The sequence below is a fragment of the Camelus dromedarius genome, chromosome 32 (assembly GCF_036321535.1).
Source record: "Camelus dromedarius isolate mCamDro1 chromosome 32, mCamDro1.pat, whole genome shotgun sequence".
Lineage (NCBI taxonomy): Eukaryota > Metazoa > Chordata > Mammalia > Artiodactyla > Camelidae > Camelus > Camelus dromedarius.
Genome location: NC_087467.1, coordinates 11,316,787 through 11,332,763, shown reverse-complemented (window position 1 = coordinate 11,332,763; position 15,977 = coordinate 11,316,787). Strand labels below are relative to the sequence as shown.

Genomic DNA, 15,977 nt, shown 5'->3' with positions numbered 1-15,977 from the left:
TACATATACAAATACTAAAAAAAAGTAACCTCACTGTTTTCCAAAATGCTTTTACTCCAGGCTATAAAATGTTATAAGCTGTCTGCACATAATCCATTGTTATCTACCTTCAAACTTACCACTATCTCCCTTCTAAACAAAGCTCCACTGAGACCACCTCAAATGAAGGAAACGACCATAAACCAAATCACAGATTTAACTCAGTTTCATTTACAAGGTACTTAGCTATAAATCAATGGGTAAAGTAAATCAATGTTTATGCGCTTCTCCCCAGATGTTCTTAGTTATCTGTCAAACAAAAAAGACAGAAATGGAAATCAAATTTAATGCCGGAAACACAAACACTGTATGAAAACAACTGCTTTTATGGTAGAAAAACTATGTGTAAGGGTGAAACACAAGTGAAGTACAAATTAGGTATCAACAGGCTAGAGCCACACAAAGAGTAGTGTCTTTTTAAATACTGGAAAGTAAAGTTCACTCATGTACAAACACAAATAAATTAGGACTGCCTTGAAGGAAACAAATCCTCGGTGGGTCATTACCTCTGGATGTGGGTTCCTCAGCCCTCCACCCTCCACCTAGAATCTAGGTCTACCGAACAGCTGTTGTAAACACACAGCAAAGGCCTCCAGAAAGACAGACCTTGGGACAAGTATGGTGCTCTGCATCTTTCATAGCAACCAAAGCTACACAAACACAAAAGAGGATCAACAATACCCAAAGATGCACTGACAACCGGAAAAGTAGCTGGTGTGTGGAACTGTAACCCCCGACTTAACCTCTTTACAGATAAACCTGGGTAGGGCCTCACTGAGAAGTGGGTCACTAGTCAGCTCAGTGAAGGTATTAAGAAGCATCACTGAAAGATTAGTCTTAACACCCCAACCTTCTGCTTGAAGACTTCAAGTCAAAAAGATATTTAGTGCTTTGTCTCCACCCTCCTCCTGATAAAGGGAAGGGCAGGAAAAGCCATAACTTCCTAAATCCAGATGCCTTTGGCTTTTGGCTGAAGCAATGTTGCCCATTTGCCAGAACTCCAGAAGAAGTTATCCAAGTAGGAAAATCCACAAAAGGTGTTTCGTGGTTTGACACCATAAACACTCAAGTGACCTTTAGCTGCAATGAAATAGTCTGTTCTTATTTTTGTTCTTAAATCAATTTTCACCTTCCTTAACCTCTCAGATACCTCTATAGTGTCCATGAGTCTTTCCTGATTTTGTGACTATTAAAAATATATATATGTCACAAAGATACAGACGATTCTATAGATTTATGTGGAAGATGCCAGCTACCAAACAACATAGAGTCTATGACTTCACAAAGTACAGGAAAAAGCTAAAGTGATCTATGCTATTAGAAGTCAAATAAATATTTACCGCTGAAGGGATGGTTACAATCAGAAGAGGGTACTCCTGGGATGCTGGAAATGCTGTGTCTTGATTGGGCATTGATTTAGTAGGACATTCAATTAATGTACACCCAGCAGGTTATCCACTAATATATGCACTGTCCTGTATGTATTTGATATTTCCATAAAGGATGAGCGTGTGTGTGTGTGTGCAAATTTTCAATTTTGAATTTCCTGAAATATAATACAGGAAGCAAGACATGAGAACCCAATCTTGGAGATGCAGGCCCCAGAGAGACTCTTCTGGGGGTGGGTACCAAAGGAGCTGGGGAAGGCTCGTATTCTGACTCCACAAAATACACTTTTCTTTCTTTACTGGGCCAGAAAGCCATAAAGAATGAACTTCAAACTTTGAACTGTTGTGTTCACCAATTAAGACAATAAAAGAAAAAAAAATTAAAGTGGTCACAGCCTCTAGTTTATTAAAGATTTATATTAAGCAGAGGGAATGAATTATACCCTTTAAACTCACTAAATTTAATGTTTTTCTTAGTCATTTACTTCAGGGTTCACTTAACAGCTCCACAACCAACAGACGTTTTGTTCACGATTACAGTCAAGCCAACTGTATCCACCCACCAACAACAGGTCAAGTTACAAACAAAATAGTTCTAGGCTTTCTGGGCAGCAAACAAATCAGAGTGTACTCAGTTACCCCACAAAACATTCACAGAAATTTGCTGTAGTAGGTCCTTTCGCGATGTGGACATAATATATTTTTTAAAAGATGCCAACTAATTTCATTTGTGGGAGAAAAAGTAATTCAAACTATACAAATGTGGAAAATGTGCCATTAAACATTAAAATATTTCAACACCTAGTGATAGAATCTCTTGAATTTATTTTTACAGAAAAGAAGGCCGAAAAAAACAGTTTCAAAAAAAATGCATAGCCTGAGGCTTCCTTGGCTTTTAGAAAGTACTTTAAGTTCTAGGATTAAGAGAAAAATTATTTTTTGAGTACTTATCAACATATTATTTGTTGATCAAGACGATGTGAAGAACATTAGAAAACTGATTATGAATCATTTACAAAGATTTTTTTTCTTCTTTCTCTAAAAGGACTTTTTTAAAAAAAAAAAGAACAAAAGTCCTAACAAGACATTAAATTTTGGCATCAGATACCAAAATAAGTCAAGACAGCTAAGGTTAAAATTGAATAGAAAATGTAACTCAAAAGTTGACTACTTTACAAAAACCTTATAAATTCAGTGGTGAGGAATTAAAATTCCCCTCTAATTCGATATTCATTCCCTGAGTATCATTTTAAAGGGGTCCTGGCCTGGCAGAGGGAGAGAACCGTGCAGTCAGGCTGACCTCTACTACAAACAGATACAGTTTTACTCTGGATTCTCACAATAAATACTCACAATGTCTGACTTCCACTTTCAACATCTCTAAAATGGGAATAAAACCACCTATGTCACAATGTTATAGAAATAATTAACTGAGGTAACATATTAGTTTCCTTCCCTGAAATTAAAAATACTTCATTTTTAAGGTTTCGTACTATGAGACATTGGTTTGAAAAAAAAAAGATTTGAAGAGATGGCAGTAAATATGTGAAGTTTCAAATAGTTTTTTACCTGGTATATGCCCTCTTCTGAGTTAAATGAATGACTTTTGATTATTACTAAAAATTAAATTGTAAAATGTCTTAGAACTGCATATGGGAAAAACATTGCATATGGGAATCCTTACTGGAAGCAGTAATGCAAAAGTTTGATATTTAATGCAACAGAAGTTGAATAAACTCAAAATTTATTTTAATAGTGAAGATAAAAAGAGTAATTTCACATTTCTAGTTCCAATAAATTCTGGAATAATAAAGATTCCAAATTATGATCTTTTAATTAACTTTTTAAAAACTAATTCCTTAATCCAACAAAACAAATTATATATCAAAATTGGGGGGGTGAATCTCTGTATAAATATTTTATTTGTATTTTATTTTTATAATTTTGTTGTGGGGTAGGTAATTGGGTTTATTTATTTATTTCTTAATGGAGGTGCTGGGGATTAAACCCAGGACCTCATGAATACTAGGCATGTGCTCTACCACTGAGCCGTACTTTCCCCCTTTGTATAAATATTTTAAATTATGATGGTCAAGTAACATGTTTTCAAAAAATTAACACAAAACCAGTATTAAAATTATAGTATATGGTTGTACATAAGTATACTGTCAAATTAATTCTTTTAATTAACATAAAAATAATACTAAAATTATAATATATCATACAGAATTACAATATTATTTATTTTTTATTTTATTTATTTATTTTTAGTATATTTATTTATTTATTTATTTTAAATTTATAAAGAATAGTACAGGTAGGTATACTTTATAAATGGAACCCTGAGAACAGATCATGGATCAAATACTTCTCCAAGCTGCTTGATTACGAATGCCATATTGTATTTATAATAGCACCTCCTTTTAAGTGACTCAAGCTGTTTTAAAAGCATCACCCAACTAATTCTTTCAATGCTACTTGGGAAAAATAAACCCAAGTTAAAGAGTTTTGTTGACCGAGGCTGTAGACCAGAACATCTGATTCCAATACTAAATGTTCTTCTGTGTCTCAAGTTCTAGGTACTAGTATGGTCCACTTTAGATTATCTTTTCACTATCAGAACAGACAAATAATGAAATATTCATCCAGTCAAGAGAATATAAGAAATAAGAAATACATAACGGTTTAACCAACTAGTATATTCTCTCAGGCACAGATAACTCAGCACAGTGTGGTCATTCCATGACATAACATGGAAACTTATCTATCACATTAACTCCCCATTAAATTAGCCCATCTTCTTTTTGACTTACTCACAGTTCAGCCTGCTATAGTTGTTCTCAACCCAATTTTATGATGTTCTAGTGTTAATTTAGGTCATCTTCATCTTAGGTCTACACTGCTTGAATTTTTATTCTTCTATCTTCTATCCATAGCTTCTATCTGGTGGTCTTTGTCCAACTTCTCTTCATTCAGAGGCCCTGAAATCCCACTGATGATTTTGGCTGTCCTTCCCTGAAGGTTTTCTAGGTGCATGACTATGGCCAAAAACATTGGGTGGTTTTAACAATCATTTTCTTGACATGGAAGTAGAACTAAAATGTTTTATTCCACACAGTAGGGGCTCTCAAATTTGACTGCACATTACTGCATAATTTATTAAATCAGTTCCTACTAATGGACTTTCAGAGATCCAACACATCCAATCCTTTGTAACTATAAACAATGCTTCAATGCATATCCTTATATGTGTATATACATCATATGTACATCATGAATACAGACATAATCTGTAAAAATGACTAGAGGAGAACTTGCTAGCTCAAAGGGCTATATTCTTAATGCTGACCCACATAACTCAGTTTGATGGTTCTCCTGGAGACTACCTTCTCGCAAAGAAACATAAAAGCATAAAGTAATAGAGTACATAATTTTTATTCTTAGTAATATTAGACTTCCCTTCCTTGAAGCTGAACTCTCGCTTACCCCCACTCCCAAATAGTTTGCTTTTAGTGGTAAAAGCAGCAGTCAATGGAAAAAAAAAAAACACTTAAAAAAGTCAAGCATATAAAAAATACAGATGTCTTCTAACCTATCATATATGATAAACTATTGTTAACAACCCCTCAAAAATCATACTCTGTCACTTTGAGTATCTGAAAATCCCTGCATTTCAGGTTGAAAATTAGTCATTCCAACATCTTTGAAAAGGTATCATTTTGGGATATTTTAAGCAGCCCCCAGAGTCACAGAACTAGAAAGTCCCTTAGAGAGCAACTTAATCCAACCAGGCCCAAGATTTTATTATTGAGGAAAATGAGGTCATTGGAGTTTAAGAGACTGAACAACATCTGGACCAGATTAGAACCCCAGGCTTCCTGCCCTTGACCCTAGCTCTTGCCCTTGACCCCAGCTCTTGCCCTTGACACTTTATGAGGGCAGCTCATCTGCACAAAACAAAGTTATTACATACATATACATACACATGCAACTCAAGACCTTGAGTGCCCTAAGTACAGCTGGAAGCTCAGACAAGAAAGTCCACTAAGTCCTAAAGAGGCTAACCAAGTATAGGAATGAGCAGTATTTATGCATTACTTCAAGTTTCCTTTTAAAAACTCTATTATAACACAAATCAAATTTCTCAGAAGGTCCTACTTAGTTCCCCAATTCACCTTCTGCCTACTTTAAACTCATCGCTTTGTATTCGTAGATGCAGCTCTTAATATATCTATATATACCTCCTCCCTGGCATGAACAGCGTGGTTTAATTTAAAACTTACCGACATTTAGTTAAATATACGAAGACCAGCATGTGCTCAAGTTAACTGATACAATTTACTGAAAAATTATGACAAAAATAAATTTTCAAAAGGGAAAAACAGAAATGCGAAGCATAATGATTTGTTAGTACAAATTATGTTTCAACTTATAGTTCTTCACCCAACTTGAAAGTAGATTCTAGAAAGTGTACTAGTGGCAGATGTCAAATGATTACTCAAATAACAAAATCCAAATTCCAAATCTATCATACTTTTTAAATGGTTGATAAAATTCACCACAAGTCTGTGTAGTGCTTAAACTTTATTATGTTTTATATTTGAGCCAAAAGAACAAATCTGAATGATGTTAACTTGGGCAAAAGTGATAGAAAGTATACACAAACACTACATTTCTTAAATAACAGCTCTGATTTTTTGTTTAAAGTCACTCTTCTAACTTGAGACTATCCCTTTGAAAACAGAATGGGGATTTGAGTTACTTAGGGTTTTTTTTAAAAGGCATTTTAAAGCAAGATTAACTGTTGCTTTAAGTCTTGACATTTCTCGATTAATAACCCTAAAGCTTAATGAGGCACAACGGATTTAAGAATTGAAGATTTTTAATGAAAACGGAAATTAAGCACAGTTTGGTTCAATACACTGTCACCAAAACAATCTGCTGCAAGAAGAATTGTGTCTCTATATGTAAAAAATACAAACCATCTAAAAAGAACTTCCTCTTAAAAATCTCAGTCCAAACTTTTGGAAGAAGGTCAGGGCTGATTTTGATGAAGGTATGAAACTCAAAAAGTGTACTCTGTAAGTAAATTCTGAACTTGCAATTAAGGCTTCAAGAATTATATATAATTTAAATTTGTGTATACATGTATCATTAAAAAATGCTTAAAATAATATTTTAGGATACACAAATTATTTTTCAAATTGTACCTAGTAGGTTTGCAATGCACCACCTATTAGTAATGGCCACATGCAACAAGTTTAAAAAAGGACAAAGACACACATAAGTAGAATAAACTGTGAACACCAACTATGCTAATTCTCCTTTACTTGTGCAAGAACTTGTTATAAACACGGGAAAATCAAATAAACATGGAGAATATATATGTGTTCTATACTTAAAATGGCTATTGTATCCTAGATTTTCCACATACTAAAACAAAGCTTTTTTTTTCTTTAAACATTTCATGTGTTGAATGTTAATCATTTCAAAGTCTATACCTAATAGGTGAAAATCACATATGGTTTATGCCTCTTTTTTCATACATCCTTATCCAGGGTTCAAAGCAGGACCTGCGTGATAAGACTAAGAATCCAGAATATCTCTGAATATTAAGGTGATGTCCTTGATGCTCCATCACCCAACAAGCGTATTTAAATTAGAACAATGGAGCTATGCAATTAAAATGTGAACTAGAAAAAATAAACAGGTTTCTAATCTATTAATTACTGCATGGGTAGTAAAAGTAAAATTGATTTTTTTTTCCTGATAATAAATCTACTTAAGGATTTGGAAGTCACTAGTATAATTTAAAAGGAAAGCGTGTCATAACTTTTTGATATCCCTTGATCAGTGAAGTTTAATGCTCAAAATCTGCTTCTTTTTTACAGGACAATACTAATACTTCAGGCTAAAATGAAGGAGAACAGAGACAATCTTAAAGCTGAATATCATAACATGCAAAGTTGACTAGAATTATGTAAATCTAGGTAACAGAATCAACTAGCAAAGAATCTCTCAAAGTGAAAAAAAAAAGTGTTCCAAGTAAAACAAAGAACACTTCAGTTAATTAAAGGCATGAAGTCCTTCTGAATATTCAATTATTCTTCTTTAACCAGTATGAAAAAATAAGACAGCTTGGTATCTACACTAATAACCTACTCATTCTCTTTTCTAAAACTCTTGACTCCTTAGCCTGGCCTGCAAACAACAACAACAACAACAACAACAACTAGCCTTTTAAAAGCAGATGACTGCAGAGGCACCGTGTTCACCTTGAGGATAGATCTTTGTTATTCTGGTGAGTAAAGCAGATCATCAGCACAAAGTCATTTCCAATCTCAGAATGTACAATCCACATGGTGCACTTAACCCTAAAACTGTTGCTGCATATACTGCTCTGCTTCCACTTCTGATAACCTTGCAAATCACTCAATGTTACTGCTTCAATCAGAAGACTGCCAAACAACTTGATGACAAAGTTTTAATCTCCCCTTTCGTCAAGGTTTACAAAAGTCAACATGACATCAGCCTAGAAGAAACTGAGAAAGAACATACAGTGAAAAAGAGAGGCGTGTTATTTGATGTTTATAAATGATATTTTTAAATGCTCAAGAAAAAAAGAAAGAAAGAAAGAAAATGATCTTCAAAATTCACACCTGGCCCTCAAGGCAGATGACTCAAAGAGGAAATGAGATTGCTCCAGTAGCGCCACATTTAATCCCATAGCATTAATGACCAACAAATGTCTCCCCCTGTCCTAACTTCACTGCACAATATTCAATTAAAACTTACTTTCAGATCAAAAAGTTACTGGGCATACCATCTACTGCCAGACTCGCACTTTTAGGATTTATTATAATTTGCTTGTAAACTAGTAAGACCACTCCATGATATCCAAACCGTACTGTTTCTTAAAACAAGATTTTTTAAATCTATGGCATCTTTGTTTTAAAAAAGAAATCTAATGTCCGCAGGATTCTCAAGTTTATCTTGCCTTCCTTTTAACTTGAAACACTTGAAGTAGCACTTTTTTCCCCTCTTCTTCTCCCTTCAGCCTAACCTCTTTAATAAACCCCATTTTAAAAGAAGAAACAATAAATGAAGTGACAAGAGGTAAAAGAATGAGTGTGCGCTCCAAGAATAAAGGGCGGTTTTATAACAGGAGGTACTTTTGTTGGCAAGTGACTGGCAGGTCTCCTCCCCCAAGTTAGAAATTCCATCCACTCCCCAAAAGTGCAGAGGCCAAAAATGTCTAGTCTAATAGTCCTGAAACCCCAGAGTCAGAAGAAAGCCAAGGGGGCGGACTGGCGGGTGGGGGGAGGGGAGAGAGAAAGACCAGCAGGAGACGAAAGAACAAAAGGAGAAACCCAAGAAAGGAGAAAGGAACGGCGGGACCCCGGCGGCCCGACAGCCAGTGGGAGGAAAAGAGCCGGAAAGTGGGAGAGCACGACCCGGGGGAGGAGAGCGGGGAGCCGGGCAGGGTTTCTCGGCGCACCATGGACAGGGCTCAGTGCGGCCGCGGCCCACACCCCTCTAGGGGGCGGCGGGAGAGCGCGCGCGAGACCACGGGCGCCGGCCCCGTCCCGCCCCCGGCGCCCGAGGCCGGAGCGCGCTAGGCCCTGACCCGTGAAGACCACAGAGGGGGACGATCCGCACCATCTGTCCCTGCCCTGGTCGTCCCAGGCGTAGAGGTCCTTCCAAGCCTCGCTCGCACTTTTTGGGGCGGCCACCGGCTGGCCACCCCCGGCGGCCGGCAGTGCGCAGGGGGGCCCCTCGGGCACATTTCCCCGGAGACCTTGCCAGGCAGGGAGGGCGGACACGCCCCTCTCCCGCAGCCGCTTCGGGCCCCCACCGCCACCGGGGGCAGACGCGCGACCCCCGTCTGACACCCACTTTGCTCGGGGGTCGTGGCCACGGCGCGCGGCATCGCTTCCCCGGACCCGGCTAACGAGCCGGGAGGGGCCTCCGGGCATCCTCCGGCCGGACGCAGAGAGAAAGTTGGGTGCTCGGCCGGGCTGCGGATCGGCGGCTCAGAGTGGGGAGAGAGCCTGAGACCTGCCTGGAGCAGGTGCTTCCTGCCGCGGAGGAGCCTCCCAGTACCGACTCCAGGGAAAAGCTGTCTGGCGCTCTCCTGAAGGCGTGAAAAGTGCGGGGGCTCCCAGTAAAGGCGCCCCCAGGACGCACGCAGGGCAGAGGCAGCCGGACAGAAGGAGAGGAATAATAGCCGAATAACGGAACTTCTCCCCGCCCGGCGGGATAAGGGACGGTGCGGGGCCAGGGGTTGGGTGCCGAGGCACCGACCGGCGTAGACTATTCGGGGCAAGGGGGCGAGATTTTCTTTCCAGGTAGGACCGACACAGAAAATTGTTAGGGCAGGAGAACAAAAATAGGAAGCAACTCCAAGCTGGGGTAAAGACAATAGGACAGTGGAGCCCTCGGGCACCGGGAGGCGCGCGGGTGCCAGGGTGGGGTGGGGTGGAGGCAAGTCCCGTAACTAAGACACCAGAGTGAGAATTCCTACTGCAAACTCGCGACCCATCCCTGCAGAAATAAACAAAAATATTGGAGCAAAGTGCAATGCGAGGAGTGGGAGGCGTAGAAAACTGCAAAACCGAGTGCTATCCTCTCTCTTCCTTCTGCTGCCTAGAGACACCCCCCCCCGCGAGCTCGCCCTACACCGCACGAGGAGCAGAGGGGGCCGGCAATCAGCCCCTTTCGGAACCCGCCAAGAGAGGCGTGGGAGACCCGCTGGCCGCGGCAGCCCTGCCCCGGCGCCCGACCCGAGCCTCGTGTCTGCGCAGCTCGGCCGCACGGTGCGGCACCTCCCTTCCCGGGTGCGCAGCCCGGCCCCGCAGCGGCGCGGGGAACAAAGGGACCCGGCGCCGCCCGCCCCACCCCGCCCGCGGCCCGGCCCGCCGGGACCGCTGCGTACCTGAAGCAGGGCCGCCAGCAGCGGCAGCAGGGTCCGCGGCGCTCCCACTATCCGGCACATGGAGGCGGAGAGGGGCCGAGTGAGGAGCCGGAGGCGGCGGCGGCAGCAGCGGCAGCACCAACAGCGGCGCGGAGAGACGGCTCCAGGCAGTTTCCACCCCCTTCCCTTCCCCTCCCCACCCCACCCCCTTCTCCGCTGCTCTCCGCTCCCCGCCAATGGAGAGAGAGCTGATGACAAATAGCGGGCCGCGGAGTCCGCGGGACTCGCACCACGAGTAATAAAACAGACCGAGAGATCAAGGAGCTGGGGAGGGGGCGGGGGAGAAGGAGGGAGTGCGCGTGAGGGGTGTGAGTGTGTGTGTGTGTGTGTGTGTGTGTGTGTGTGTGTGTGTGTGTGTGTGTGTGTGTGTGTGTGTGTGTGTGTGTGTGTGTGTGTGTGTGTGTGTGTGTGTGTGTGTGTGTGTGTGTGTGTGTGTGTGTGTGTGTGTGTGTGTGTGTGTGTGTGTGTGTGGGCGGCCGCGGTGGCAGCACAGGCGGCTCTGCTCCGGCCCAAAGCGCAGCGGAAGCCAGGAGGGATGCAGGCGGCAGGGACCTTGGCCCGTGGAGGATGCGGAGGTGGAAGTGAAGCGGCTGGCGCTCCCCAGGAGCTCCGCAACGCGAGGTTTAGGGCTCGGGGTTTTGCTTTCTCCGGGTCCCCTCTCCAGGGTCGCTTGGCACGACGAAGACGCTGTGGAGGGCGCCGCGGGGAGGGATCTCCTGGCCGTGCGCGCTGCGCCCACAAAGGGCAGCAGTCCCGCCGCCCGGCGCCTCTGCTGCGTGGGGACTGAGGACCGCTTCTCGGCTCCTTTTTCCGGTCCCCCGGAGAGTTGGGAGTCTGGTCTCCGGCCTGTGGCCGCGCGGGGGTGAGGCCAGGGGCCGGCGCGGCCGCTCCCGCCGCGGCTCCGTCCCGCGCAGCTGCCGCCGCGGCCGCCCCTGCTGCCCGCGCGCCGTCACCCGCCCGCCAGTCCTCGCCCCGCGCCGCTCACTCGCGCGCGCCACCACACTCCCCGCCGCCGCCGCCGCCCGCGCGCCCTACTCGGCCTCCGCGAGCGCGACCAGGACGAGCCGCCGCCGCCGCTCTCCCCGCGCCCGCCCGCCCCGCGTGCTGCCCGGCTGCGCAGCCCGCTCCCGGAGCCGATCCCCTCCCGCCGCCACCGCCGCCGCCCTCGCCCCCGCCTTCCTCCTCCGCCGAGCTTCCCCGCCCGCGTCGTGGCCAATCGGAGGCCACCAAGCTGCGGCGGTAGCCGGCCGGATCCGCGGCAGCCGCCCGCCCCCGCCCCGCCGAAGCGCCCCATTTTTGCTGCAGCCCGCGGGGGGTCGCCGGAGGGAAGCCTGGGGTGCGCGGAGCACCGCCCCGGCAGGTGGAGGGGCTGCGGGAAATAAAAGAACTTGCGCAGCAACTTGATTGGTGGCAGGTTCATTTTTGGACCGCGATGGGGAATCAGATAGGGATTAGGCAGTGGAGGCGAATGCCTCTTTCGTAGCCTAACGCACGCTTCTCTTTCTGTTCTGTCATTCTTTTGAGAAAGACTGTTTTTCTGGGCAAGGGCAGACACAGCCAACTAGCGACGCCGACAAAGCCCATCGTGGCCCTGGTTGTCTGCGACGTTTGCCACGAGCCACCTGCGGGCCGGGAGGGCGGAGGCCCCGCGGCTTCCCTCGGGCGCGCGCAACTCTTCCCTCCTTTGCGGATGTGCTGGACAGCCCAAGTTTGTGTGTTTGTTTTGTTATTTTTCCCTCTGGGGGTTTGAGGGTGCATCTTATTTTATCTGAAATCTCCCGTTTTCTGTTTCTCCTCGTTAGTGTGCTGTTGACATTTTTAAACAAATGGTTTAAGGGACTTTGACTCCCTCCCTACACCACCCCAAACAACAACAAAAGTAAAGAAAGAAAAAGGGGGAAACAACCTAAAAGCCAAAACTTGCCGTGAAAATAGGATTATCTAAGAGATAAAACGACTGATTCAGAGTTCGCACCAAGTCAAGGATTTTTGCTTCATCCTTTTAAGGAATAAACGTGGAGTGGAACACAAAAAGTGAGAGACTTTACAAGTTTGGGTTACAGGCATTTGTGGAATGGAGGGAGGGGTGAGGAGCAATTGATTTTGGCGAGGTAATACGTTTTTTTCAGAACCCTGTTTTTTTTTTTTTTAGGCTTTTCAGGTAGATGAAAATACCGGTTTTATTTAAGTGTTTCAACACTTCGGAGGTCGTTGAACTTCGTTGAAGTTAATGAACAATACTGCTTCGGGTAACAGAAGTTTGAGCATTATTTGAATTTGAGTTTCAGGATACTGATCATTTAAGAACTTGATAATGAATCTCTAAAAATCGAGTATTTCTTTGGTGTAAGTGATGCAGCTTTTAATAATGTACTGTTGCTGGCTAGGTTTTTAAAAATTCAAAATTCATAGGGAAGTTTATTCAGTTTTAATTAAAACATAATATTGTAGGCCTTTTAGAAATGAAACTCAAAAATTCTTCCTGGATTTTCTTTTCAGAAGAATCAGGAAGGCCATGTTAATTAAATTTAAAAACAAAGGACTCCTCTTGTTCTTTCTCTTCCTTCCTTGCTGGAGATTATTGTCACACTATTATTAATTGCCCTAAAATTTCTCCTTGCAGTAGGGTACTTCTAAATTCCATTTTCAGACAGTCAGGCATAGTAGTAAGACGTTTAGTAGCAATATGGGGATGTGGTTTGTTGTATTCCAAAGTGGGATTTACAGAGGCCATCTCCATGCCTAAAAATTAGGCTGTGATCCTGGACAGGAGGCCGCAGTTACGTCCTCGCCACTCCCAGCAGTAGCCACTGAAGTTTCTTGCCACTCTAATTTAAAGGTAGAAGAGATTTCAGCAGGAGTAACTATCACTTGTTAGTGTTATTAGCTTGACACGTTAAACATCGGGCCCCTTATAAATTAAACTCTTATTAGGAATTCAGAATCTCCTTTGGAATTCCTGACAGTCAGCTAATTCTCTGACTCCAGTAGTTTTCAATCATACAGGTAAGCACGTGCAGCATTTTAGTTTTTACTTTTTAATTGCATGTCTGACGTCCATGCCTCTCACTCTTCAATGGTTGTGGCTTGCTTTGGAATCTTGTCTTAGTTTAACTTGATCACATGGCCAGCCAACTCTTGCTAACCCGCCTTTGATCACAAGAAGGAATGGCCTAGTCTAATGTATGATTGGAGATTTGTGCATTCACTTGATGCTCATGAAAGTAGATCTAACATTGACTTTGGCATCCGACACAAACGGTACCTCCACGGCACATTCTAAAGGTAACCTAATGGGGCCTTTCATTCCTCTGGGCAAGTGGTGAGCCAACTGTCAGATTTTCAGCGTCTGCTCCAAGTATTGCCAGTCTAAGGCTAACTTTCTACCAGCTTGCATAGCTCCAAGGCTGCAGGGGCCTCAGCAGTGACCCAGAGAAACAGCTTGATTGTGGAGGGAGTGTGATGGGGGGAAAAACACAAAAATTAATAATTAAAACTAAGGCTGGGCTCATACACTGAAAATCAGCCTAATCCCTTGATTTCTGACCTGTGCGCTGCATCCAGCTTATTTACTACAAGAGGTCTGCAAAGGAACACCTGCGTCAAACGTTATGGACAGACTTGAATAAATCATGTCTCCTGCACACATAGCCAGTATTTTCACATATGTGTGGATACCATGATGATTCATTTTTTAAACATTCATTGCAAAGAAAAGTCGTGACAGCTTTTTGTCGTGGCATGTATTCTCAAACAGGAGATGCTAAACGTACTAATACATCATGTGAGTGTTTTTGTAGAAAGGTCCTCACTTTGTAAGGAAATGCAAACAGTAGTTGTCAAGTCTGCACCCCACCCCCTACACCCACACCCACACCCACACACACACACACACACACCCCTCCGGAGCAGATCACACACTGGTCTGTGCCTCTGACACCTAGCTGAGTGCCCTTCCAAAATGTTGACTAGACATCCTCCTCCAATAACGTCCGGAGCAAGCTGGGTTTGTCCCTTCACCCTTGGGAAATAGCCCTCACGTTATTTTCAAGTTTCTCCTCATTTAGCTTTACTGTGTTAAAGCTGACCTTCCCTGGGTTACTAGGCCTGTTGGAGTTCTGGACTATTCCAAATGAAACATAAAGACAGTCTGTACAACTCCCTCATTTTACAGTAACACCAAGGCTTAAAGCCATACACAAGGCCACCAGCTGGCAAATGGCGAATGCAGGATGGGACTCGGACTCCCTTACTCCCAGTCTTCCCTAGTCTCTAGATTATTCTAGGGAATCCCTTTTAACTTTAGAAAAATTCGCCTATGTGGAATGAGAAAGCTTTAAAAAAAAAAAAAAGAATAAAAATTTAATGATGCTGGAGATTTGTTCACTATTTCTCTTAGGTATTTTGTTCTTCAAAGTAGATGTGACATTGGGGACACAATTCTGCGTTTCCTTTCGCTGGTCTCCATCCTTAGGTGCCTTTCTCAGTGTGATCATCTCACCCACCGTATCTAGTGTGATTCTGGCATTTCAAGATTCTTATCTTTGGTATAACCTGGCTTCTAAGCACAAGCCAGCCATTCACCTGGTCCTTACCCAGAGAAGTCATGATCTGTTCTAATACTAGAAGAAAAGCTTGTGTTTTTTTAAAAATCCACTCTGGTTTGGAGATATTTAACTCTGTTTCTTCTGTTTTGCCTTCTTTCTTTCCTTTGTTTAGTATCTGACAACCAAACAAAGTTTTTATGGAAAACGTAACCAGACTTGTAACTTGAAGTACACATGGTCAAGGAAGTGAGTGAATGTGTCGGACATGTGCATGACTAGGGCAGTAATTCAGAAGCAGACCTTGCATTACAAGGAACACCACCACCACCACCACCAAAAAAAAAAAAAAAAAAAAAAAAAAATCCATTTCTGGAAAGTAGAAGGATGTAATAAACAGATTATGGATTTAAATTCAGGCAGACTTAGCTCCATGAACTTGGGTGAGTTTCTCAACATTGCTAAGGTTCTTTTCCCCTATCTCCAAAATGTGGATAATATACCAGAATTTCTTAAGAATGCCTGATACGAACACAGTGGAGCACAGTAGGGGCTTAGCTTTTTGTCTAAATGTGTATTAAATGTGCTTATTTCCATGGAGGATTTGGAGCAGAGTTACACAGGAATCTCAGTGAATGCTGCTCTCACTCCCTCAGTTCTGTCTGCAAAACTTTCAAACATTTTTAAAAATGAAAAATATATATATATATTAAAAAAAAACATATATATATAAAAAAAAAACCAAGGCTTTTAATCAGAGTTTTATTTGGGAGGCTCAGATTTTACAGAACACAAAATCTGGAATATGAAAGTATTCATAGGAAACAATACAGTCAATATTAATGTATTGATTTCTTGTAGGCAAACTAATTCATTTCTGAGTTATCTAAGTTGATAATTGCAAGACCAGGACTAAAACTGATTTCGCTTAGAGCCTTTCTCCCTTGAGCCTGGCTTTTGTCATCTCTCAAACCACTTTCTGCCTATGTGTTCCCAGAGTCCAGGTTTCGTAGTTGATTTTGTGAGTCCTGC

At 42.9% G+C, this 15,977-nt stretch overlaps 1 protein-coding gene across 1 annotated transcript in view; it reads right to left on the bottom strand.

The window, feature by feature from the left end:
- Positions 1–11,476, bottom strand: part of CDH2 (cadherin 2) — a 194,193-nt gene extending 182,717 nt beyond the window's left edge. The window contains exon 1 of the mRNA XM_031439018.2: positions 10,363–11,476. Coding sequence (XP_031294878.1) covers positions 10,363–10,422 — 60 coding nt within the window. The 5' untranslated portion in view covers positions 10,423–11,476. The remainder of the gene's footprint in view (positions 1–10,362) is intronic.
- Between the last annotated feature and the right edge of the window lie 4,501 nt (positions 11,477–15,977).